Source organism: Rhincodon typus, chromosome 5, assembly GCF_021869965.1.
Source record: "Rhincodon typus isolate 14 chromosome 5, sRhiTyp1.1, whole genome shotgun sequence".
NCBI lineage: Eukaryota > Metazoa > Chordata > Chondrichthyes > Orectolobiformes > Rhincodontidae > Rhincodon > Rhincodon typus.
The window spans coordinates 48,897,157-48,923,765 of NC_063336.1; the positions used below are offsets into that span (position 1 = coordinate 48,897,157).

At 37.8% G+C, this 26,609-nt stretch overlaps 1 protein-coding gene across 2 annotated transcripts in view; it reads left to right on the forward strand.

The window, feature by feature from the left end:
- Positions 1-26,609, forward strand: part of map3k7 (mitogen-activated protein kinase kinase kinase 7) — a 97,210-nt gene that overhangs the window by 55,999 nt on the left and 14,602 nt on the right. Inside the window, exons 6-12 of one of the 2 annotated variants that reach the window (XM_048597458.1) lie at positions 1,699-1,823; positions 2,909-3,037; positions 6,744-6,874; positions 7,371-7,452; positions 10,811-10,962; positions 14,714-14,879; positions 16,009-16,089. In XM_048597458.1, the coding sequence (XP_048453415.1) occupies positions 1,699-1,823; positions 2,909-3,037; positions 6,744-6,874; positions 7,371-7,452; positions 10,811-10,962; positions 14,714-14,879; positions 16,009-16,089 (866 nt within the window). The remainder of the gene's footprint in view (positions 1-1,698; positions 1,824-2,908; positions 3,038-6,743; positions 6,875-7,370; positions 7,453-10,810; positions 10,963-14,713; positions 14,880-16,008; positions 16,090-26,609) is intronic. The other variant, XM_048597459.1, reaches the window with a different exon arrangement.

A 26,609-nucleotide genomic window follows, 5' to 3' on the forward strand; every position in this document is an offset into this window, starting at 1 on the left:
CAACTGCTTTGCCATTTCTGATTTCCATCTTCACCAGCAAATAAACCTCGCCCTACTTCCTTAAGTTAGATCTTATTCTATGTCTTTCTCTAGTTTCCTGCTTATCTCCCCCCATTCCATCTCTTGAGTTAATTTTGTCCCACGAGTCTACTGGTAATGGAAATGGTCCCCTGTTCTCTTGTACTGCCTCCATTCATTTCAAAACCTTTGTCATCAGCCCTGTTTTCAAAGCAAAAAAGATCCTTGCAAAGATCTGCATCCCTTTCTCCCACCTGGCTTTTTCTTTTCAAGTTCTTGAACGTTTTCCTTCTCAGGGTTGGTCTCACACACTAGCACATACTCACAGCCATTTACTGGATGTTGAGTGAAAGAAATAAAATGAAACCTGAAAGTTCAATCATTACCGTAAAAAAGGGAATAAGGATTGGTTGGAGAGAATGGTTGTTAGGTGGTTAATGGAAACACGTTAGGTCTTGAAATTGGAACAGGGAATAGGATAAAAGATGAAGAGAATACTTGATTTAGTATGGATGAGATTGTAAACTACTTCATTCCAAATGTGTTGTCATTTTATGAAGTGTAAATTATTCTAGGAAGTGCATTGGGCAAATCCAAAATGATGAGCTGGGATTAGAGTTCCCCCAGCAATGATAAAGTTAGGGCAGAAATGCAGTGTTGAAGTTGGTTAAAGTTAGGTCTTGGCAATGTAAAAGACGGAAGTGCATAATTTGTTATCTGGGATTACCTATAAACTTCTTTGGAATGTGTTATTTTAATTCACTTGAACACTTTTAGGGAGAAATTCATTTCCCACTGCACATTTAGTTAGTTAACCTGACAACACTCTTACCTCAGAAAGAAAGCATTGAGATCACCTGTTACTTTCTAGGATATAAGTATGTAATCAAAATTGATACTCCAATGTGCTAATGAAGGATTGCTGCGTTGTTCAAGGAGATATCCTTCCAGTTGGAATTTAAATATCTGCCTGTTCTGATACTTCAATAGGAAATAATGATTCCATTGTAATGAGGAAGAAGAATAGACCGTTGTGTTGATCAAAAACAGTTGAGCTAAGCATTCGTCAGACTTTTGTTTAATAGGATTTTGCGGTGTACAATATCACTTGTTGCTACATTTGCCAATGTAACTATGACTTGGTTTTGGTGTGACTTCATAGAAACGCTATAGTGGAGAAAGAGGCCATTTGGCCCATCAAGTCTGCACCAACCTTCAGAACAGCATCCCACCTAGACCCAGATCCCCCACCCATACCCGTAACCACACATGCACCATGGCTAACCCATATAGCCTGCACATCCCTGGACACTACAGGGCAATTTAGCATGGCCAATCCACCTAACCTGCACGTCATTGGACTGTGGGAGGAAACCTGGAGGAAACCCATGCAGACACAAGGACAACATACAAACTCCACACAGACAATCACCAACAGCTAGAATTGAAACCAAATCCCTGGTGCTGTGAGGCAGCAGTGCTAACCACTGAGCCACAATGCCGCCCATTTATTATACATGAATTCTTTTGAGACCTTCAATAAAGCATTGTCTTTTTAATGGTTATTGTTTCGCAAAATATACTTTTTTTCTTTTTGTGATCTTGAATAATCAAAAACATGTTGTGAATCCCAGAATATGGATTTGCTGATATTTCCAGTCCTGTGTTTTCCTATGACAGCTTACTGCTGGTTGCTGGTGGGACAGTTCTGAAAATCTGTGATTTTGGCACAGCGTGTGATATTCAAACTCACATGACGAACAACAAAGGAAGTGCTGCTTGGATGGCCCCAGAGGTTTTTGAAGGTGAGGGACTGACATTGAAATTTGTTCAGACTTAATGGTCCAATAGCTAAAGGTATCAGTGCTCGTTTAAACCAAAAGAACCAAAGATGCCAGTGTTCATCCTTGGGCTTTGCTGAGTTAACTGGTTTCAACAAAGGCAGTGAAATTGCCCTCAGGTTCCCAGGTAGGCAGATAGGAATGAATTGGATTTTCCACCACTGGCAGGATCCAGTGACTCCAGCAAAGAAAGCATCCATAAATGAATATTACACTGTTTGGCTACAAGAATACATACGTACATACATCCACGCATGCCAGCTACTCGATTCAATTCTAATGTAGGCAAATTCAGTATTCGGCCTGATGTTGGATCCTCCACAAACTGGTTTTAGCCTGGGTCAACAATAAATTCTGCAGACAGAACTATGTTGCTGCAGTCTGAATTTAATTGGGACAGAATAATGTGGAACATGAACAATTCAGTTAATTTAATTGATTTGTTGAGAGAGCATTTATCTTTTATCAAAGGTTTAATTAGAAAATTTGGAAACAGTCATTAATGCATAGAATTAACATTAAAAGTGGAGTCGGAAGATATTCTGACTGTGAGGTCTTTCTGTTTATCTCTCGATCTAGTTAGGTTCTTGGCTCCAAAAATTGCAGTGTCACTTTAGTACCTTTTCAACGTGGAAATCTCCTGACACTGATGCTGGACTAATCATGTAAATAAGTGCTAATTCTGTTGATTATGCATAAATCCACACTTAAGAAGACAGTACTGAATCCTGACCCAATTTCTTTGACTGGACTTGAGCCCTGATACTGGCAATAGCGAACAGATGGATAATTTTTCAATTTACTGACAGTAACAGCCCACATCTGATTCAGCAGAGAAAGTCTTTTTAGAAAATTGTTTTTCAAGTTTGAAATTCAAACTAAAACTGAGTCAATTGTGCAGAGTTCATAGGTTCAGGACTTTTACAATGTTTTGGTAGTGCTAAAGTGCTCTTTATCTATAAATTAATGGATCTTTAAACTTGAGGTAATGTTTAATTTAATCTGGTTCTATTGTACTGTCACACTAACTTGTTGAATTTCTGTCACAGGTAGTAATTATAGTGAAAAGTGCGATGTCTTCAGCTGGGGTATCATCCTTTGGGAAGTAATAACTCGGCGAAAACCTTTTGATGAAATTGGTGGCCCCGCTTTTCGCATCATGTGGGCTGTTCATAATGGTAAAATTGTCTTTTTTAATTGGCATTAATATTCATTATTTTGAGTTTGGAATCCTTATCCACTCTGATAGTAACTGGTATTCTTGGATCTATTATTGGGAAATTATAGAATGAATTTAAACTAATTAAATTTCATTTAATTGTTTTGAATTTAGGAAGATAGTTCACTGCCTAACTTATGTTTGTATAGCGTTTATCGTGATCTCAGCATACTCCAAAATCCATCAAAGCCAATGAAGTACTTCTGAATTGTCACCTCTGTTGTAATGTGGGAAACCAATCGGCCAAGTTGTACACATCAAGGTCCCACAGCAGCAGTCAGGAAAATGACTAGATACTGTATTTTTAGTGATGTTGTTTGAGAGAGATTTGTCATGACACCGGAGGGCACTCCTCTAATCTTTATCAACAAAAAAATTGTTGGATCTTTTACATCCGTCTGAAAGGCCGGATGGGACCTCCGTTCAAAGTTCTATGTGAAGGTGGACTTTACTAGTAATGTGGCACTCCCTCAACTGCACTGAAATGTCAACCTAGATTCTTTGCTCCGGTCCATGGAGTGAGACTTGATCCCATAACCTTATGACTCTGAGCTAATACTGTTAATCTGTGAGCCAAGACTGACACTTTCTTCTTTTATTGTAACTTTTTACAATGGATACAACAGGTTTTTTGAGGCATGGGCACTTAATTTTGCAAGGCAGGGAGGAAATGTGCCATGCCAAGTCCATATTGCCAGTCACCAAAGTACATGCATCCTAAAATGGCATGACATACTCCCTTTGTGCAGGTAATGTACAATTAAAGTTTGAATCTGTTTTGGGATTCCAGTATTTTTGCAGTTCTACCAGATAGAATAAAAACTAAAAGAACTGCAGATGCTGTAAATCAGAAACAAAAACAGAAAATGGAAAAGCTCAGCACGTCTGGCAGCACCTGTGAAGAGAAATCTGTTAACATTTCAGGTCTTGTGACCCTTCCTCAGAACTGATGGTAGCTAGGAAAATGTTGGTTTTTATGCAGACGACAGAGGGAGGCAGTGGGTAAGGAGTAAACGATAGGTGGGGATAGAGCTCAAAGAGAGAGAACAGTTGGACAGACAAAAGTGTGGATAACGATCTAGCTAGGAGGGTGACTAGCTGTTAATGGGGACTGTTAGTGGCTGACATTGGGTTGTGTGTAATAACAGACTGTGATCCCTAGGCCTGGTGTGTGGGATAGGACCTGGGATATAGGAGAGTTCAAGCTCTAACATTATTGAACTCGATGTTGAGTCCTGAAGGCTGTGGGGTCCCCAAGTGGAAAATGAGGTGGTGTTCTTCTAGCTTGCACTATGCTTCATTGGAGCACTGCAGCAAGCCTGAGACAGATATTGGCCAGGGAACAGAGTGGTGTGTTGAAGTGGCAGGCAACTGGAAGCTCGGGCATTTTCGAGAGCAGAACGTAGGCGTTCTGTGAAGCGGTTGCCCAGTCTACACTTCATCTCCTCTACATTGGGGAAACCACATTGTGAGCAGTGAATACAGTAGACTAGATTGTGTGAAGTGCAGGTAAGGCACTGCTTCACCTGGAAGGTATGTTTGGACCCTTGGATACTAAGGAGGGAGGAAGTATCTAGGCAAGTGTTACACCTTCAGTGATTGCAGAAGCCTTGCTTCAGCTCTGTTACTATGCGGCATTTATGAAACATTTTAAATCTTTGCCCTGATAATGACTGAATAAGAATTCACTTTAAAATCATAAGAAAAGGATTTTGCTGTTAGCATTTCCTATCCAGGCCCTTTTTATATATTTTTATCCATTCATGTTGTTTATCTGACAAAGATAGATAATTTTTTATGAATGAATGAAAGGCTCACAAATTTCTATCAAGATTGGAATCAAGTATTATCAAATTTAATTTTGATGTGCTTCATCAAATTTACTAGTTGCTAATGCGATCTCTAGGAGTCTGAACTTGTTTCCAAAGCTCAATTTCCTTTGAGAAAAGGAATGCAAAAACCTTTTATGCCCCTCTATCACTACAGAGCTTTCAGAACTGTGATACTCTAGCTCAACTGTTATCCATCGTTTTCCCACAGAAAATCTCAATGCAGATCTGGAGTTTAGGAGAGAATCTGAGGCATGTACCGACATACTACACTTGCCACTTCCAGTGTAGTCAGTTACATTGTGGTACCAGCATTGATTTGAAAGCAAATTATTTCCCTGAATTCTCAGCTGTTAATGACATTTTTAAAAGTGGTCAAACAAAAGATAAAATATTAGTTTAATAGTGTCTTCATACTTGCTCAGTGCAAGTTTTGGTACACATTTTATACACTTGAAGTTTTGAATTACAATAACTTTATATTCCTATTCGTTTGATCAGAAGTTCAACTCCTTAATGATGTATTTGCACGACAGCTGGCATTTAGAGGTAGAAAACTCATTCTATTTTGTTCCGGACTTGGGCCAAGGCTCTGATGTACGTGACAATTGCTTATTATCATTGTGAGACTAAACTGCTTTGCACCAAAAACTGCAGTTGTAACAATTATATCTAAAGACCATAACGTTGTATTCTACTTGGACAAAAAAATTAAATGTGATTAGGCATCAAAATCAATTGCACATTGCTTGCTGAACATGTTGGTGGGTGGAATAGCTTACTCTGGTTCTAAGTTCATTTGTGACCAACTGAAATTTTGAGATATGATTACAAAATGTACTACAAGTTATATTTAAGCAGTTCTGTAGTAGTTAATGGTATATTTGAAAGCAAGATGATTGCTTTTATCAAAAAATTGCTTCCAGCATATTATGTAAATATGCTCCTGCATTTGTATTTCATTGACAGAAATTTGCATTGCAGGTTCATTGCAATAGAAATATGCTGACTTGTTTAGCGAAAGATCGCAGTCAAAATCTTTTGAATGGAGAAAGAAATCTTAAGGAAAAATATGTTTTGTAAAATCCGATACGTAGAACCAAACTAATTGTGTGAAGCACCACTTCCATTAAAAGTTGTAATTAAAACAAAAAGAGTGATTGATAATCATTTATTCAGTTTTTATTAAAGGCAGTCTATTTATTTGGAGTGTTTCATTACTGGGAGGACTTTGTCAAAGCATCAGCATATTTATCAAAAATGAGAAACATTCAGTTGCATGTAGTTTTAAGTTCTTCGACAAAAATGTTTTAATTTATTGTGGAAGGGGGAGGAAAAAGGTTGCTTAAAGATCAGTATTTTATTGATAAGTCTGACTTGATTTTAAAATAACTTAACTGTATAACTACTTAATTATGCCAAATTCAGCTTTGTTTTGTGAATGTGGAACTTGCTACCAGATGTTGTGGTTTAAACAAATAACACATCTGTATTGAAGGGGAATCTTGAATATGTACATGAGAGAGATGGAATAAAAGGATGCATTTATGTGCAAAGAAAAGTAGACTCAGAGGATGCATCTGTGAAGCATAAACAACCAAATCTGGGGAAGTTCTCCTAACTCTTCTATTCATTCCTTTCTTTCCTCACCTAATTACCCATGAAAAATGTTGAACTTCTGAATTGAGAAGATGGAATGAGGCATAATTTCTTAAATCATTATTCATTGGAAGTAATACTTTGATCCTGGGATAGAATTGTAAAATTGATCGAATAATAAAATGTGCCTGAAGTTCATTAGGATTTTTCAGATTTGCTCCATCCATGTTGTTTTAGGTACTCGACCACCTCTAATCAAAAATCTGCCTAAACCTATTGAGAGTCTAATGACTCGCTGTTGGTCGAAAGATCCTGCACAACGCCCCTCAATGGAAGAGATAGTAAGAATAATGACTCATTTAATGAAGGTAAGTCTCTACTTAATGTTTAGTGTTGATGAGATTCCAATAACATTATTCAAGCATACCTGATGGTATACTTCTGTACTTAATTGCAGTATTGTTATTAATAAATGAGGTCGTTCATTAAAGAGCAAAGGAATAGGAGTTCTAAATGTTTGGATAAGAAATATACTCACTTAGGAGTGAAGTGTGAATACATAATCTTCAGAGTAATTTAAGTTGCCACCAACTGACCTAAATTATTCTGCTATTTTAAGAAAAGATGGTTGAGTGGTGGCACACTTCAGCCTCCAGATGAAAATTGAAATTTCCTTTATATTTTTCACAAACTTGACCCTGATGTCATCAGGACCAAAGCATCTGTGATCATATATATCACAGCCCTTGTCTTTCTGAATCCTTGTGTATAAATACTGTTCTGTGTATCAATGTATTGATTGTGGTAGACTTGTGATCATATCGCCCAAATCAGCAGCCTGCTTTTGATTTTTTTTGTGTTCAGTATTTTCCAGGAGCTGAAGAACCTCTTCAATACCCATGCCACTACTCTGATGTGAGCCAAAGTAACTCTGCTACAAGCACAGGTATGAAACAACAATACCTTAATAATCTGAAAGAGCAAGGCAAGAGAAGTTTCTTTAAATATTTGTCAAAAGGAGATTCAACTGCAAGAATTAAGAAGTTACCAACATTGAAGAAATGCTATATGTGATAGAGATTCATTACCATCAATCATCCTCTGTAATGTAAAGACCTGATGGTATTTTCATAGATCTCATGGGCTGATATAGTTGAGTCTTTCAAAAGATTAAATCATAGGGTCAGATCGTTCCCTTTTAATAGTGGAGTTTGTAGGTTTGTGTCCTACCTTGATCCTTGGATCCTAGTCTATGAGCTGTAGCACCAACTAAAGAAAACAGGAAAGAATATTGCACAAAAATGGCAGCTGTTTGCTTGATCATTGCACCCCAAGCTTGCATCATGAAAAGTAGTTTCACAAAGAGATGTTTTATGAATGGCGGTTAAGAAAGTATTTGGGATATTTGCCTTCATTAGCGAATGCACAGAAGACCAGGGCAGGGAGGTTATGTTGGAACTGTATAGAATGCCTGTTAATGTGTGCAACAATGTATGCAGTTCTGGTGACTGCATTATAAGAAGTGTGTGATTGCACTAGAGAGGGTGCATGCGGGTTTACAAGGATACTGTCTAGAGGGTCTGAGCTATCTGGAAAGATTGGATAAGCTGGGTTGTTGAGTTGGACCTGAGAGAGGTGTATAAAATTATGAAGGGTGTGAATAGGCTGGATAGGAAGGCACTTTTTCCATTAGTAGAGAGGTCATGACCAGGGGACACCAATTTAAGGTAATAGAATGCTAAAAGAAGAAATATTTTCACCTAGGTTGTAGGAATTCGGAATTTGCTGCCTGAAAGGCTGATTGAGTCAGAAACTTTTGGAACATTTACGCAGTATTAAATATTCACTTATATAGCCATTGCTTCAGGGCTACAGACTAAAAACTTGTAAATGGAATTTGTGTAGTCAGATTTTGTTGGCCAGCATGAACATTATGTGGAAATGACCTCCTTCTAAGCTGTTAAATGTCAAAAGTCTGAAATTCTGGTGGCTGCACAACTGATTGATCAAGACAAGAAGCTGAACTGAAAATCTGTGTTCTAGTGCAAGTTCTAGTAACTCTGTCAACAAATAATTAGCCAATATTGGACTTCAACCTAAAACAGCCAGTAATCCCAACGTAGAGGTATTCTACAGACAGTAACAAATGAAGCTTTAAAATTCATTGGTAGAATTTCTGAATTGAAATAAACTTATAAGGCTATCCTGATTCCTGGCATGAGTGCCAAGTTATGTTTTATGAAAGTTGTTGCTGAGTTTGAGTAGCTTTTGTACTTTGAAATATACCTGAACAAGGAGCAAAATATAGACATTTTCTCTGCAGTCTGCTAAACTGGGCAGAATTATTTGATCATTGATTTGGTAGCTAGGGTACAGGTGATTGGGAATACATGTAGTCATGCTTTATTCATAAAATCTACTGATGCTGCATGGAAGGAGGTCTTTTGACCCATTATGTCTATGCTGAACTTATTAAAATACAAGATGTTGTCTTAACATGAGGTATAGTGCAGTGTTTGAACGCTGGTGGCTCTATCACATCTACCTACTAGTAATTACTGAATCTCTGTCGGTTATGGTCTTGCAAATTTAGTGTAAATTTGTTTTCTTGTTGACATCTAGATCATTAATGAGGATTAAGAAATAAATTACATACAAGTTTGTTGGCTATAATGTTAAATGTTCAAAACAACAAGGAGTTGTGTTTCAAACATGGTTTAAATATAACGAAACATCCCAAGATGACTTTACAGGCATTATATTAAATAAATATTGATATCAGTCTCTGTAAGGAAATGTTGGGGCAGATGTCCAATAGCTTGTTCAGAGGTAAACTTTAAGGAGCATTTTAAAGGAGGAAAGCCAGTAGAGAGGCAGCGGACGTTAAGAAGGAACGTTAGGGCTTGGAGTCCCAGCTATTGAAGGCATGGCCATCAAGTTTTCCCAAAAAGCCATAAACAGAGAAACATTGGCTCTCAAACATTGTAGATTTGGAGGAATTTCAAAATAATACTGAGAACTTTAAAACCAGATGTGGTAAATCAAACTTCACTGAATTTGGGACAGGGAAAACAGTTTTGAGTTTTGTCAGTTCTGTGGAGTGTAGAAAGGGGAGACCAACCAGGAGTACGATAGAATAATCAAATCTACATTATTTTATTGGCTTTTTTTTTGTGGTAGATGTATAGTTTATTGAAAATATTTTAAGCAACTTGAAATGGAATAGATGGTGTAGCCATTTCCTTCTGCTGCTTTAATCCTTTGAACTGTCAGTAGAGCATAAAGATAGAATTATACAGCTATGATCATGAATTTCAAAATATAACTAACCACACAAATGTGTTTCAAGGTTTTTGGTATCAAGCAAACAATGTTGAATTTTCTTGAAGTGCAAGAGCTTGAAACTTTTTAATTATGTATTTATAATAATTTTAAAACAACTTGGTACCTTGCTGAATTTTAAGTGCATTTTTAACTACTACATTGTCTGAATATAACTACCAAAGTACAGTTCCCATAGTCCCCGTCAACCATTCCCAATTCACTTAAGTAGTCAGTCTTTGTGCATAAGCATAAAGCTTTGTCACTGGAGACCAATTACAATGCAACCCTGATTCGTTCTCTTTCCTCTTCTTCCCCCACCCCACGTCACTAAATCCACTCTGTTCCCCAAGAAAGGTTGACTGTCACAACCTAATTGCAGAACAAATCTAATTGATTATGCCTAGATCTCTGTAATGTGTTAGACATATTACCACCTAATACAATATGTTCACCCATCATTTTATATAGAAAACTAGATTGAGTTGATTTTAAATAAGGTAAATTTGTAACGGACTCGTACAATCTCATAATATTTAACACATCCTATGCTATAGTTCAAATTAACAAAAAGCTACAATATCATTTAATGAAACACCATTTTGTTTATAAATGTTACTGTTGGAATTCTGATTTGTTTTCCTCATTAACTCAATGTAAGATTTCTGTTAACATCATTCAGTTGTCTGTTTTTATTTAGTTCTACCTCAGCTTAGATTAATTCACTGACCCTTTGAAGAAGTCTGGTTCTCAGCCAATGCATAGGGCATTTTTGGAAAATGCTTTACTGTCATGATTTGTGATCACTGCTTAATTTTGAAAGATTAAATAAATGCTTTGCTTCCTTTTAATCGCTGCTCCCCCATTCACTCCTAAACATGATATTAAATGCTTTTGAGTGATTTTTGTAACTTTGAACTGCTCTGCTGTTGCAAAAAAAGTTCATTTTTCGAATGCTATAAATTGTACTGTTTGTTTGCTAGGATCTTTCTTGGAAATTACCTCTACAAATACCAGTAACAAAAGTGATGCTTGTGTAGAACCTAGTGACTTACATGCAAATGCTACCAATGATACAATTAAGCGTTTGGAATCAAAGCTGGCTCAGCAGCTTAAACTCCAGCCCAAACAGACGGTGAGTAAGTTGCTCTGTTCATGACTTTATTTTACATAAATTGATAAGTACTTGTTTAAAAGAAATTGTTAACCTTAAACAGCATTTTTTTTTTGTACTATGGATAGATACTAAAGCACCAAAGTTTCATTTTTTATTTCTTCCTTGCAGGAATGCTATTTATATAGACATTCTCAGGGAACTTATGTTGAACCGGTTGAAGGTTCTTTGTTAGCTTAGTGAATTAGAAGCATTTTCTAACTTACTGTCAGCATCAAATTGTCACAGGTAGACAGTCAAGCTACCTCAAGACTGTGATACTTTATTTTTGGGTTTCTATATCCTTCATTGTGGTATATATTAGATTACTGCATGAGCAACAAGCCTAATCTTAAGTGTAACAAGGATGAGTTATAAAGAAGGATTAGCAAAATTTAAAATTTATTGGTTGAGATCAATGTAAGAGCATTGAAGAAGACAATAATATCCAACGTATGCAGCAGTAAGGATTCTCCGCAGATGCTAGACTATTTCAAGAAAGTACAGTCATCTTGAGTGATCAGTCGAGTTATTGTGAAATGGATGATTTCAGTCTCCATGTTTTCCAGGAGCATGCTTGATTTTCTTTTGGAGGTGGAGAGAAATTTTCCAGATTTATTTCCTTTCCCTTAATTGATCAAGTTTTGATTTTCTCTTTTTGGCCAGTACCAAGAGATTGCAACAGACAACCAAGTTTCCCATTAGGGGGTTGTTTTGTGGCAGGGAGTGTCAAACTGTCTTGGAACAGAATTATTCATGCATTGTGCAACGTGAGCACACTTGTTGAGATTTTTGTATGCGTAATTGCATCTTTTTTTTAAAAAAGTGAGACATGAGGCCAAAGAAAACACATCTTAAAATAATGTTACTGATCCATGGGAATCAATGGCTAAATAATAACGTTAATGTCTTTTAGAGTCATGGAGTTGTACAGCACGGAAATAGGCCCGTCAGTCCATCTCGTCCATGCTGACCAGATATCCTAAGTTAATCCACTCCCATTAGCCCATATCCCTCTAATGCTTCCTGTTCATGTACCCATCCATATTTTAAATGTTGTAATTGTACCTGCCTCCACCATTTCCTCTGATAGCTCATTCCATACATGCACCACCCTCTGCATGAAAAAGTTGCCCATTAGGTCTCGCAGGGTGACTCGAGTTGAACGCAGCATTCCAAAAGTGGCCTGACCAATGTCCTGGTACAGCTGCAACATGACATTCCAATTCCTATACTGAATGCACAGGTCAATAAAGTCAAATGCCCTCTTCATTGCCCTGTCTACCTGCGACTCCACTTTCAAGGAACTAGGAAGCTGCACCCCAAGGTCTCTTTGTTCAACAACATTCCCCAGGATCCTACCATTTAAGTGTATCAGCCCTGCCCTGATTTGCCTTACCAAAATGCAACACCTCACATTTATCTAAATTAAGCTCTGCCGCTCATCGGCCCATCTAGTCAAGATCCTGTCATATTCTGAGGTAACCTCCTTCACTGTCCACTGCACCACCAATTTTAGTGTCATCTGCAAACTTACTTACCATTCCTCCTATATTCACATCCAAATCATTTAAGTAAATAACAAAAAGCAGTTGGCATGGCACCAATACTTGCAGCACACTGCTAGTCACAGGCCTCCAGTCCAAAAAAACGCTTTTAATAACTTTATTTTTACACTAGCTTTAAATGAAGACAGATAATATTGGAGTACAGAAAATAGTAGATGAGAATCCAGAAAACTGTAGAAGAGTGATTCTCCATAAAAAGACAATCTTTAAACAGAAATTAAATTTAGGTAGCAGTAACAGATGGATCTTTTAAACCGAGAAGCAAAATTCAAATAAAAGTTTGATTGCAGAATATGCTTTATATTTTGCCACAGCAAAAACATGCCAATGAGTCAATACTATTGCTGGTATGAAATTCTATCTGGTTGCCAAGGCCTAATTAGTAACATGTACAAGTGATGTGTAAAATATTGATATGTAACAAGTCCTAAAAGTAAAATGAATCCAATTGTGCGTATGTTGAATGAACCAGTTAATGTTATAATGTTATAAATGCAGGTTTACTTTCTGTAAGGCACTAATAATCTCAGCTGCACCAACAAGTTTTCAAACAAAACAAAAGTTCTTCCTCAGAGATAGAAAAGAAACCTATACAGAATCAAGCCCAGATGACTGTTGTATTTCGGGAGTTAGCACTTAAAAATGCCCTGTTTAGCATCGTTTCACTTCAACATCATTATTAGGACATGTAGTCTTGATGAGCATTATAAGATTCATTTTAATATATCTTGCCTGACCCAACTAGTGCAATTTTGGAGGAGCACTACCTTCTATTGTGACCGCCCTCTGTGCCGCACCACTACCAAGGTCTTCACCACAGAGCTCCTGAACCCCCACCAGCCTGAAATGTGAAAGCCACAACCGAGCTAGGTAGTTTCCCAAGCAGTGGCCAGAACAGCAGAGCTTCTGTGACTACCATTAGTGGAAAATTGTAGGAGTAGTCACCTTGGCCTCCCAGCCCGTACAACCCAACAACTCCCCGTGCTGCCCACTAATCATGAATTCCGATCTGCTGCACAAACCCTACAGCCTGACTCACCGTTAACAGGGACCATCTGGCAAAAATGCCAGTTAGTTCAGACACAGCTCACACCCTCCTGGCTGGTGGGAGGGGAGGAAGGCCAAGGCTCCGCAACCAGTCACAAAGAGCAGCCCCCAGGAACAGTGGCCCAAATGGACCTGGAGGTAGCAGCAGCCAACAAGAAAAGGTGTGGCAGCCACCCGCTGTAAAGATAGTACAAGACCATATCCGCGATGTGACCAACAAGAAGCCCAATTAGCAAATGTTCCCAGGCAAAGATCCTGGGCTTTGGTCCACTACGGGAAGTACTGCATGTAAAATGACATGTTTATTTTATAATATACGTTATTGTGTTATTCAACAATTTAGGAATTTAGTCATACAATGTACTGAATATTTCAACTTGGCGGGTACAAGTATAATTTTCTAATCTTTTTCAGCCAAAAGGAAAGCTCTATGAAACTTAACTCCAGTTTTAATGGATCAATGCTTTACTGAAAGTCATAATTTTCAGAAACGCAACCTGATTAAGTGAGGACACCCTATATCTCCTTTAGGCTGAATTCAGAGCAGCATAGAACCAACTATCAAGCACAGTTGATGAATGTACTAAAGAAAAAATAGCATTTCCTAACCTATTTAAAGAAAAAGATGGTCCATATATGATGTCTCCTGAAAAAGAAAGTCATCTGTTTAAGATGTTATTGTTATTTACTTGTTACTATATGCAAAGATATGAAATCAAATAGATTTGTTTAAAATGTCTTGCCTTTATCAACATTTTGGCCAAAATTTTCAAATAAATGTTCTATCAGTCTCTTGAAAATTGTGGGGAAATACAGATGGATGATCAGAAATTTATCTGAAAATGACAAGCAACAACATATTACACGAATTAATAGGAAGTTCAGTGAAAGGGTAATAATGTACTGAATTAAAGATCATTTATGTAGCTTCTAATGTTCACCGTCTGACTTGCAATACTGAAATGCACGGTGGGGTAATATTTGTGCTTTGAACATTGCTGTCTTGCTGCAAAATGGTTTGCTAATCCTGAAAAGTTTGCAGATATCAGAGCATCCTTACTTCCAGAACCTTACTGCCCTTCTCCACTATGCTATAACTTAAATTTTTTTCCTAACAGAGTGACTCTGCACGATTAAATCTGCCACTGTCTCGAGGAAGTAGTGTGGAGAGCCTGTCTGGAGGACGCACACAGTCTGCTGCTGCCACAATGGACGGAAAAAGATTGAGTGCTGACCTCAGCAATTATTCTGAATTGGAGGCTAGAATCATGAATGCTACCACAGGTAAAAAGTCTAGAACAAGAAGGCCAGAGCTGTAAAACAACAACCTAATAATTTTTAGATTAATATAGTGAATTTTTAGAATTTACAATTGGTAAAAAAAAGACATTTAATTTCTGAGCAGCATGGTTAGTACTGCTGCCTCTCAGCACCAGGGACCGTGGTCTGTTTCCAGCCTTGGTTGACTGTCTGTGTGGAGTTTACACATTCTCTGTGTCTGTGTGGGTTTCTGCCAGGTGCTCTGGTATCCACCCACAGTGGATTGGCAATATTGAATTGCTCTGTAGTGTCATTGGATGTGCAACTTAGATGGATAAGATGGTACATACTGGGTTACTGGGATAGTATGGAGGGCTGTGTCTGGGAGGGATGCTCTTTAGAAGTTGGTGCAGACTTGATGGGCCAAATGGCTTCTTTCTGCACTACAGGGATTCTATGATTTTGGCTTCTAAAGGTAACTTGTGTTTATTCCACTTCAAACTGTTGAGCTAATACTAATCAATCCTAGTAATAATGTGTTTTTTTTTGTAGCATTTTTGATTGGTAATCCTGTATAAGTGGTTATGTATTTTAACCACTGATGTGTCTGAAGTATATTGGTTAGCATTATGTTTACTAATTTCCAATAAAATTTAAACATATCACTTGACCACAGCTAATGAAGTACCTGACCTGACTTCGAGACTAGAGTGGCATTGAGGTTGTCGAACAGATTTTTGACCCAATGTATTTGTCACGCAGACCTGTTTCATCCTACCTGCTCAATGTTGCAGCTGCCTCAATATTGAAATCGTTCATTGCACTACAGTTGGTTAAATTAATATGGCAAATTTTAACATATAGGCTCTGTGTGTTTAAAGTTTAAGGTTTGTGGAGTTGCAAAGGGTGTTTCAATAAATTATTTTGTAATCTAGAAAGTTTGTTGTTCAATGCTTTAATTGTGCTTTTCCTGAGCAATGTGCCTCGTTACATTGTAGCATCTTTGCTTTTGCATGGTGCCTTGTGTTTTGCATGACTGGTTCCATGTAATTATTTTGTTTCTGTGACAAGACTGCATTGTTCTAATTGTAATGCGCTTCATACCCTTTTTAGCTATTTGTTGCATGCGTACCTGTATGTGTGTATTTTACAGCCCGTCCAAAGCCAAAGCGAGGCCACCGTAAAACTGCTTCATTTGGCACCATACTGGATGTTCCTCAGATCGTCATATCAGGTACCAGTTCTAACTACTGGGCTGGCTATCTAGCTGGCTGACTGCTGAAAAATATGGTGCTTGAATGCTCATTGCTCCAGATTGCAGAGAACCTTGTAGAATGCCACACAAGCCAGAAGAGCTTCTAATTTAACCCCGCTGAAATAAAATAATGGAAACTAGGAGTTAGCAGTTTTATGTCTTGCAAATTAGTTGAAATGTACACAAATCCTTTCTTAACCACAAATTGTGAAAGTGCTGGTAATAATTTAGTAATGCTACTTCAGTAGTCCTGTATTTATAGACCAAATTTTGAGCACTTTGTACTGGAGGAGATGATGATGACCTTCTGCAAACTTGATTTGCATAAAAGACTCAATCGTAATCTACCTTTTTAATTTGACCTAAAATTCTCCAGACTGAAAGTGTTGATGTTGCAGAATGTGTCCATTGTTGGAACACTTTTTTGGTTGTGCTCGGAGATAGGTCTAACCACTTTAAAATGTATGTAATGCAGGTTCCTCCAAAGAGAGACAACTATTACTACTACTAAATTTCCAGCTGTCAATTCAGCAGTGGCAACGAAGCCAAATGAATCCAATCCACACTTTTGTTTCTGATCTCGCCTGGCTACTTGTTACTGTATCCAGTTTCTTAATGAGTCAATGTATTGGCATTAATTGAATTTCCTTCATTTCTTGTTCCATGTCCCTCTGACAGCCACAAATGGTATTGTACCTACTTCCATTTTTGCAGTTTGTTCAGAGTATCCTAAATTGTCATTCGTCTTTACAGATGTAGTTTCTTGTTCAATTCATGTAGATAGTTTTCTTTTTTTGCATCCTGAGCATTTCCGGTAATCCTCTCAACCATCCTTATCTCATGTTACAGTGCTCAAATCTGTCTTTTAAAATGAAGATAGCTTAAAATGAAGTCAAAAACTCAAGCCTTTGTTTGACTAAAATATCTTTATTCTTTGTTATCCTTCAAAATTTCCAGAGGCAAGTCCAATAATTCTTTTGATGTGTTTTTTTTTCCCACACTAATTTTCCAAGCCACTGAAGTATGCAGACCTTTGCACCTCTTCAACCATATCCTTATAATCCTATTGGTGACCATTAATACTTTTTAAAAATCTTAAGCACTCAACAATTAATTAACAAAAATTAATACCACAGGTTGCATGCTTCTAACAAATGTAAACTTTATTAAACGTGTGAAGGCAAATTAAACAGGAACACTTTCTTAAAACAACACCTTATAAAAACTTGGACTATAAACGCAATTAGAAGGTTTATCCCCACTTTAAGGTACCAATTACTTTTTAGAAAATCCAAGGACTGTAGACTCTTCATGCTCTAGGATTGTAGACTCTTCAGGCTCCATATTCTGGCTATGGGAAATGAGTGAATATAAAGTAAACGTGCTACTATGGCTCTTTTATAGCTTTCTCTGACTAAATAATCAAGCAGACTACTATCTGCCACAAGACTCTGAGGTACACCGTAGATTTTTTTTTCATAGAGATATGCAGCGTGGAAACAGGCCCTTCAGTCCAACTCGTCCATGACGACCAGATATCCTATATAAATCTAGTCCCATTTGCCAGTATTTGGCCCCTATCTGTCTAAACACTTCTTATTCATATACCCATCCAGATGCCATTTTAAATGTTGTAATCATACGAGCCTCCACCACTTCCTCTGGCAGCTCATTCCATACATGCACCACCCTCTGCGTGAAAAAGTTATTTCTTAGGTCCTTCTTATATCTTTCCCCTCTCACCGTAAACCTACGCCTTCTAGTTTTGGACTCCATCACTTTGGGGGGGAAATGCCCTTACCTATTTATCATATCCATGTCCGTCATGATTTTATAAACCTCTAAAAGGTCATCCCTCAGCCTTTGACGCTCCGGGAAAATAACCCCAGCCTATTCAGCCTCTCCCCAGAGCTCAAACTCTCCAATCCTACCAACATCCTTATAAATCTTTTCTGAACCCTTTCTAAGTTCACAACATCCTTACTATAGCAGGGAGACCAGAACTGCATGCAGTACTCCAAAGTGGCCGAACCAATGTCCTATACAGCCGCAACATCACCTCCCAACTCCAATACTCCATGCACTGACCAGTAAAGGCAAGCATACCAAATGCTGTCTTCACTATACTATCTACCTGCAACTCCACTTTCAAGGAACTATAAACGTGTACTCCAAGGTCTCTGTGATCAGCAACACTCCCCAGGACCTTACCATTAAATGTATAAGTCCCACCCTGATTTGCCTTTCCAAAATGCAGCACATCACATTTATCTAAATTAAACTCCATCTGCCACTCCTCGGCCCATTGGCCCATCTGATCAAGATCCTGTTGTACTCTGAGCCTGCAAACTAGAACAAAGCTTCTGTAGTGATTGGAACAAGGTTGCCCAGGCACATTTATAGAATGAGTTCCCCGATTGGGGCTGTTAATTTGGTCCGATGAGGGAGCCCTGGCTGACAGGTACAAACAGGAGTGTCAGGGATTCCATTCACTCCAGCAGCTGGCTCAAAGCTGGATGGGTCAGTGCCATGTACTATGCACATGTAAATAAAGGGTGACTTGGTGACAGGATGCCAGCCTTCGTGGAGTAATTTCACTTCTAGTTGGTTGTCTCTCATGAAATCTGAACTGAACTGTCTGCTTCTGTTAGCAATCCTATGCACAGACAATTTAAAGAAACCTACCACCTCAACATTCTATTTCCATAATATTTTGGTATGTTGTTTGATGTTCTAAAATGGAAACGTAAATAAATCATTTCATCTTCCGTGCTGCTCTTTGATTCAGTAACCCATCTGAATAACTTGTATTGCTAATGGGATATCACTACCCCAACTCCAAGAATTTAAGGAACTTTATTATTTACAACCTGGTTTTACCCTCTGTTTTGACTGGAAACAGCATACATAATTTAAACATTACAAGAAAAGGTTGCAGACAGCTGGCTCTTATGCTAAAATAGAAGAATTACTTTTTTGTTGCTTTTGCATCCATAATCTTTTAAGATATACATATAACTCCAAGCCTGTTTAAATTGGATTTACTTTATATCAACTTGTGATTTAAATATCTTTATTCTTTGTTATCATGCTAAATTTCCAGAAGCAAGTTCAAGACTACTCTCTTGCTCTTTGCTATTCCCATCTTATCAGTTTCTCAAAAGATTGCTCCATTTATCTACAGATACAACATTAATTTCTAAAACTATAATATTCTAAAACATGTATAATGCACCAAACATTAATAACAAATCATTAAAACTATAACATATGCATCTTCCTGATGCTACCTAAATGTTATGATTTTTGTTGTTTTTGTGATAATCTGCAATCTGTAAAATAGACTGGCTGTGTAAATCATTTGCCAGCACGGAAATTGATGATGCAATAACTAATTCGGAATAAAAGCGAAGCATTACAAAAATTGCGTCAGGTGACATCTGCAGAAAGGGAAACAATGAACATTTCAAGTCTGTAACATTTCATTGGAACAAAATTAATAGTCTGCATTCACATTTTTAAAAAAAGCAGTGACATTGCTAGCGTTGAATCCATGCAATGAAAATTAATTGATAATGTAATTCAGAAAACTTTTAGCCCCGTCTCTAATCAATATTTGCAAACCTCCTACTGTCAGCTTACAATTGAAAAAGAAACTGAAACTGTTCAGTTCATGACACCAAATATGGATCACCTAAAGTGTTTTTATGACGAATGACTATTTCCAGTACAGTGCCTTAAATGCTAGCCATACAGAGAAATAAATAATTCTGCTGTTTTCTTTCCACAGTAGAGAAGTAACACTTGTTCCATCCAGTCTTGTTTTTCTGTACAAGACTTTTAAGTTTGAAATCTCATCTGCTTCTCAAAAACTTAATTGCTGATTAATTATCACATGATAACTGTGAAGCAAGACCTATAGAAAGGTGGACTGAGAGTAGTGTGGATCTTGTAGCTGCTCCTGAGATTCAGACTTACTTCTAGATTTACTTCTAGATTTCTCATAGTTATCACATTTCAATAGTAATAAGATTTTTTAATCTGATTCATCTTTACTTCTGTTATACTCAAAATCAACAAAAATAAAAAAAACACTTTTTTTGCGAACGGAGCTCTGCTAACAGACCTTTAGATTCAAATGGAGTTCTGTTAATTGACCTTTTTGGAGAGACCTACAAGTGGACGGCTTGGTTTTTTTCTATAAAATTATACTGTATGGCTAAGTATTTCCTCCAGAGAAAATTGCCCACTTGCAACCATTCTGTCCTGTTTTCTCACTCCTTTTGAAGTGAAATATGAATGTTTGATGCCTTTAGCAGGGTGCCACAGAAGCTGGCTTGGATCTAAAATGTTGTCTGCATTTTGTGACCACTTATGGTGAGGTTGTTTGTGCAAACACTGGAAGGATGTGCAGGAAGTTTTGCAGAGTAAGCCTATTGCAAGGTCAGTCCGCAACACTGATCTAATGCACAAAATGCCATTTACTACCTCTGTGCTCCAGCTAATATCCTCATTCTACCCCGCCATGATTATGTCTTCAGCAATAGGAAGGCCTCCACTGCCCTCAAACCAGCACTGTTTTAAAGAGATCAACTACTTTCATGTTGATTACGGACTGATTTCTACCAAATGCTATTGACCTAGTAAATATGTTTGAAACAAAAACAGAAATTGCTGGAGAAATTTTAGCAGATGTGGCAACCTCTGCGGAGAGAAAGCAGAGTCATCATTTCAGGTCCAGTGCCAGTAGAAGTGTTTGTGGGTTTTCACTACTGCTTGAAGTTGCTGATATCTACAGGGGGTGGTGGTACATAAAATAAATTCTTCGATTCACCAAGGGATCTGTTCAAATCTGTAACTGTCAGCCCTGGGTACTGTAGTTTCTTTCTGGAGATCGCCTGCAGATTGGCTAAGACAGTGACTAAAATGTGCAAGATCCTGAGGGGTCTTGACTGCTTAAAAATAAGGGTTTGCCCATTTATAACAGATGAGAAGTTTTTTCTGAAGGTTGTGACTCTTTGAAACTGTCATCCTCAAAAGGCAGTGGAAGCAGAATCTTTGAATATTTGTTTTAATGCAGAGGTGAATAAATTATTGATGACCAAGGGGGTGTAAGGTTAATGGCATGAAGCAGGAAAATGGCATAATCAGATCAGCAAGGGATTGAGTGGCCCACTGGTCCTAATTCATATCTTTTTCACATAAGAAGGCAAGTGAGCTGTTCAGAAGAAGGTGCAGAGGTACTGTCAGTATGAGACCATGTTGGCTCTGCATCAGTAGAGACCATTTGTCTTTCTTTGACCTAATTTAACCTACGATCTCCATGAAGAAGATGCTCGCTAAAATCTGTCAACTGTCACGAACAGACTTGCAACCTGTGAGCAGAGCAAGAACACCATTTCTGGCAGCTGCAAAGCTGACTATGTCAATGAATTTCATCCAGGAAGCTCTTTACAGGCTGAAACAGGGACCTTTCCAATACCTTGCAGTTTGGCATTCTCTACCATATAACGGAGCTGACTCCAGCATTGAATGCAGAGGGAACACAGGGCATCTCTTTTTTCAGAGAGAAGCGGGCAGAACATGAACTGGAATTCACTTAGAAACCGGACTTCATTGTAGTGGAAGCTGCTGATGATTGAACTCTTGCCACTTTATGGATACCACATATAAATTCAGAGATGCACAGTAAATGCAAATCCACTCACTGTGCAGCTGGCATGTGACCAGGTGCAGCACTTCGTATACAGGTCAATGACCAGTATTCTGACAGCAGTCATGATTCTTTTATTCTGCTGCAGTCTGCTACACCATCAGCATTTGAACTAGTGAATGACAAATACTGTCAACTGAGTCCTGGCTCATGACTCTATGCAATCCAGCAGACATAGGGAGAATGATTAGAGATACACCACATGAAATGTGTTCAAGTAGATGTTAGGGTGCTTAAGCAAAGCTTCTGTCTCGACTATTATTTTGGAGCCCTGTAGTACTCTTCAAGTTATGAGCTTTGATTCATCTGTTGTATCTGCACAAGCTCTCCAATACGAAGCATGGCCCTTGCCACCAGAAATTTGGCAAGGTAAGGAGGAGGCAACTGATACATTCCATTTCATGCCATGCTGTCAAGTGATCAGTACATCCAACTCTGCTGTAGAGTCAATTCCTCATTGAATATCCATCCCACACCTTGTCATCCCTCTGAGATGATCATAGTATCCACTTGGTCACAAGGCTGAAGTAAAGGCCACCACAAAACAATCTTTTCAAATCAAGATCATCACATAAACCATTAATTATTCTGTAGGAAATTCAACCAGTTGCTCATTTTCTTTTGGTGTCTCTTTTTTGGGATGTTTTTGTCTATCCCAATGCCCTTATGTTGTTCTGCCTCAAAGGACTGGATTAGAAAAGTAAAGAAGTGTTATCACAATTACATAAGGCATTGGTGAGACTACACCCTGAGGTATTTTGTCCAGGTTTGGTCTCAACTTTAGGAAGGATGTGGTAGTACTAAAGGCAGTTCAGAGGAGGTCCACCAAATTGTTTCTAAGGATGAATGTGCTTGTACTTGATGGAGTTCAGAAGAATGCGGGAGATCTTGATGAGCTATATAAAATGCTAAAGGGAATTGGTAAGATGGACTTTGAATGGAATTTCCACCTTGTGGAACAGTCTAGAACAAGAGGTGTTAGATATATAAAGAGTGAGACACAGAAGGATCAAAACTTAAATGAGGAGAAACTACTTCTGTCAGAGGGTTGTGAATCTGGAACTCACTGTCTCAGAGTGCAGGAGAGGCAGAATCAGTCAACAGATTCAAGCAAGAAATAGATTTGTTTCTGATCAAAAGTTATGTGAAGCGGGCAGAAAAGTGGAGTTGAGACCAGCATAAGATCACCCATGATCATGTTAAAAGGCAAAGTGGGCTTGAAGAGTTGATTTGCGTACTCCTGCTCCTATGTTCCTTAGTGGCTGCAGTTGATCTTATAAATTGGTCATGCATTGCTGTGGGTCTAGAAGATCTCACTTTGTATGCACCGCCTTATCATTGGAAGCACAGGCTTACAGGCTGGGTAGCCAACAGACAACAGTAAGGACACTACCAGGGTGGCTGTGAGAGCACATATGGTGTCTTCTTGATAGAAGACAAGCAGGTTTGTGCTCTACTAAATTACTGACTCTGCCCAGGTCAGTGCCTCAGCAATCCTCATAATCCACTGGAACATAGATTGCTCAACCACTGAAATCGATTATTGTATCTTCACCTCCTGGCAACAAAAGTTAATTCTGACCTGGGATGGTTGAATTGGAAAATGTTAAACAAGAGAAAGTTAGGCCATTCTAAAATTTCCTGAAATATTTTATAGTACGTTAAGTGCTTTTATAGTGACATTCAGACTCGTTTTAGTATAAGTGAACTTAACAGCTCATTAGATGCATTATAAATACAAAATTGAAGTGTTCCTTTTAGACTGACCATCATGACCAAGCATCCAAGAGGGATTGAAGTTTGATCATAATGTGCTTCATGCAGTAACGAGAAACTTGAAATATAGGTTTAAAATATTAGACTCTGTCTTCATTGTAAATTAATTTGGGAAAGATCATATCTTGTTCGGCATTTCTTTTGAACCTTTTCATGTCCCGACCTGAACAAACAATCTTTTTTACCAATTAAAAAAAGTATTGCAATATAACACCTACATTTATGCTACCCTAAATTATTTAATCTGTGGTTCTGCTGCAATTAAATTTATCCTGGAGCAATAAGTATTTTTCTCGACATAATTAAGCTTTTCTCTGCTTGATATTTGACCTAATGACAGCTACATCGGCTAATGCTATGATCACGTTATTTGTGTGTTTGTGCTGCACCTGCATGACTATCGTCCTGTGTGTTTTATGACTTGCTTTGCATTGTTTGCTGTGAATTTTGTAAAAGTTGTGTGGTTAGAAAATGATAAAAATGTGTATTCACAAAAGAACCAAGTACAGCAACAGCGTTTCTACATCTGCCTAAAGGAGTGTTATTTTGTGTAACAAATTAGCTGAGTACAAATTGCAAACAGATGCATGCTTTAAGGACACAGGTTATGTTTTGTGAATATACAGTCCCTGTTTGGGTACATGGTTTGGAATTCAGTTCTTTATTTCAATGTTTTGTGATTTTGAATTTGATTTAAGATATTTTTAAGAAGGTCATGAATGACCATTTTGGTAATGGGTATCATTACGTGGCCTCTATGGAATGTTTGAGAAATTTTATATCCACAAACTTTTATTATTGCAAAAGCTACCTTGCCAATAGAAATCCAAATATGTGAAAATGCTTTTATCCTTTCTTTATTCATTCCAACTTGCCAACTTATCCAGTCAACATTTGTTGATACTTTGTGTTCCACGCAATAGACAAAAGCTAAAATTGACGTGACTGGAATTGTAAAGCCTTTGACACATTACTAAGGAACTAGTTTGGAGATTTAAAAGTTTGTGGGATGGATAAATGGATCTCCTGCCAAATGTTTCGGAGGTGAAGCCTGCATTTTACAATAGAGTTAATCCAAATGGTCAGATTGCATTAGACTACGAGTTTAGTGATTTTTGTGAAGAAGTCTGAAATTTACATAGTTGATCATTTAAGACAATGTCAAAAATGGTTACAGGTGCAGATTAACAGTGAAGACAGTTACCAATAAAGTAGTACAGTTTGAAAGGAGTCATGACAGATTGATGTATGGACTGATTGTGATCTAGTATTCTAGTATGAACTTCCAGAGACCACGTGTTGGGGAATTCTAGGTGTTTTATCCATGAGTTTAGAGGTCCTGCTTGTAATCTAAATTGAATTATGTGAGAGATCAAGCTAAAGAAAGCAATTCAAGGACTCTGGCACACGTCATTAGTCATGAGTTAGTTTAGTTCACCCATGCTAATGAAATACTGGGCTTCACACGAAGATTGGAATGAGAAAGCAAGGACATAGCCCTAGTAAATTGGAATAGTTCACAGGAGGACTAATGTAAGCATGTGACTGATTTATATTAGGAGATTCTGTAAACTTCAGTTATATATTTGGAAATAGGAATGGTTAAATGAAGTTTTTTTTCAAAATGTTGAAATTAGTTGGGTATTTCTCTCAGGAGAGAATCTAATGAAAATAGTTGTTAGTTTGGAATTCATTTGAAGAGATGAGATAAGAAACTGCGGTGAAAGTGATGCATATGGACTTTCAGAAAGCCTTTAATTTGGTGCCTTGTGAGAAACTGTTGAAGGTGATAGTGGAATTGAGAAGGATAGAAAATTATGTTTTAAAAACTGATTAGAAAGAAGGATTCCAAGAACAGGAATGATGGGAAAGGTGTGTGCTTGGAATTGGCCGATCGTGTCCAACAAGGTTTTGTTCATTTGGATATGACGTACGTGTTTATGATGATACTGAAAATAAGGCATGGTAATAACTTTGAGCTCGAGAGGAAACTACAACGTGATGGTCAAACAAGTGACAGTGCTCTACACTTCCCACAATTCTATAGGAAAGTGGGACTATGCTGGTGACGCTAATATGATGGACCTCTTTTGGTGTGCTGTAAATGTACTATGTTTCTTTGGAACGTGATATCTGTAAATGTAAATTGACATATTTTAATATATAGATTGCTAATATCAGTTATTTCAACAGTAGCAATTAAGAGGGCACTATGAATTTGGATGAGTCAACATGGATTCATGGAAGAAAAATCCTATTTAATGGAGCGATCAGAATTCATAACTGTGAGAGTAGAAAAGAGAGAACCAGTAAATGTTTTGTTTGTGGATTTTCAAAAAAAGCTGCAGTGTGCCATATAAGAGATTATGATATAAAAGAGGCTCATGCGCTTTGTATAATGTCATAAAGTGGATGAAAGATTGGTTGTTGGAAAAAAGAGCTAGAAGAAATGATAGTTTTCAGGTTTGCAGGGCATAACTTGGGGTCCAAGAGGAGCCAGAGCTATTTGCATTCTATGTAAACAACAGTAGTTTTTTTTTAGCAATAATGGTATTTTATTCAAGAAGCATTCATAGCCTAATGTCGGGATTACAGTGTAACTTTGATCATAAAATCCATATGTAGACTAAATGATGGCTCAGCTGAAGAAAGTGAGGGTCCCTCATCTAATGGGAGAGAATCATAGGAGAAGACATTGATATTTTGGTAACGTCAATAGACTAATATTCCACAGGCCCAGGCTTATGCTCTGGGGCACAGCAGCTGATGAATTTAAAAACTGAGGTAATAAAATCAGGAATTGAATTTGAGTCTCCGTATAACGGCCATGAAACTATCATTGATTTGTTTTTAAAAGCCTTTTGGTTCATGAATGACGCTTTAGAAAAGGCAAACTGGCATACATGCAACTCCAGATCAATGTCTTTGGACTGTCCTGTGACATCCCCTAGGAAATCACTCAATTCAAGAGAATCATCCAGTAATGGCATCCTCAGTGACACCCTCTTTC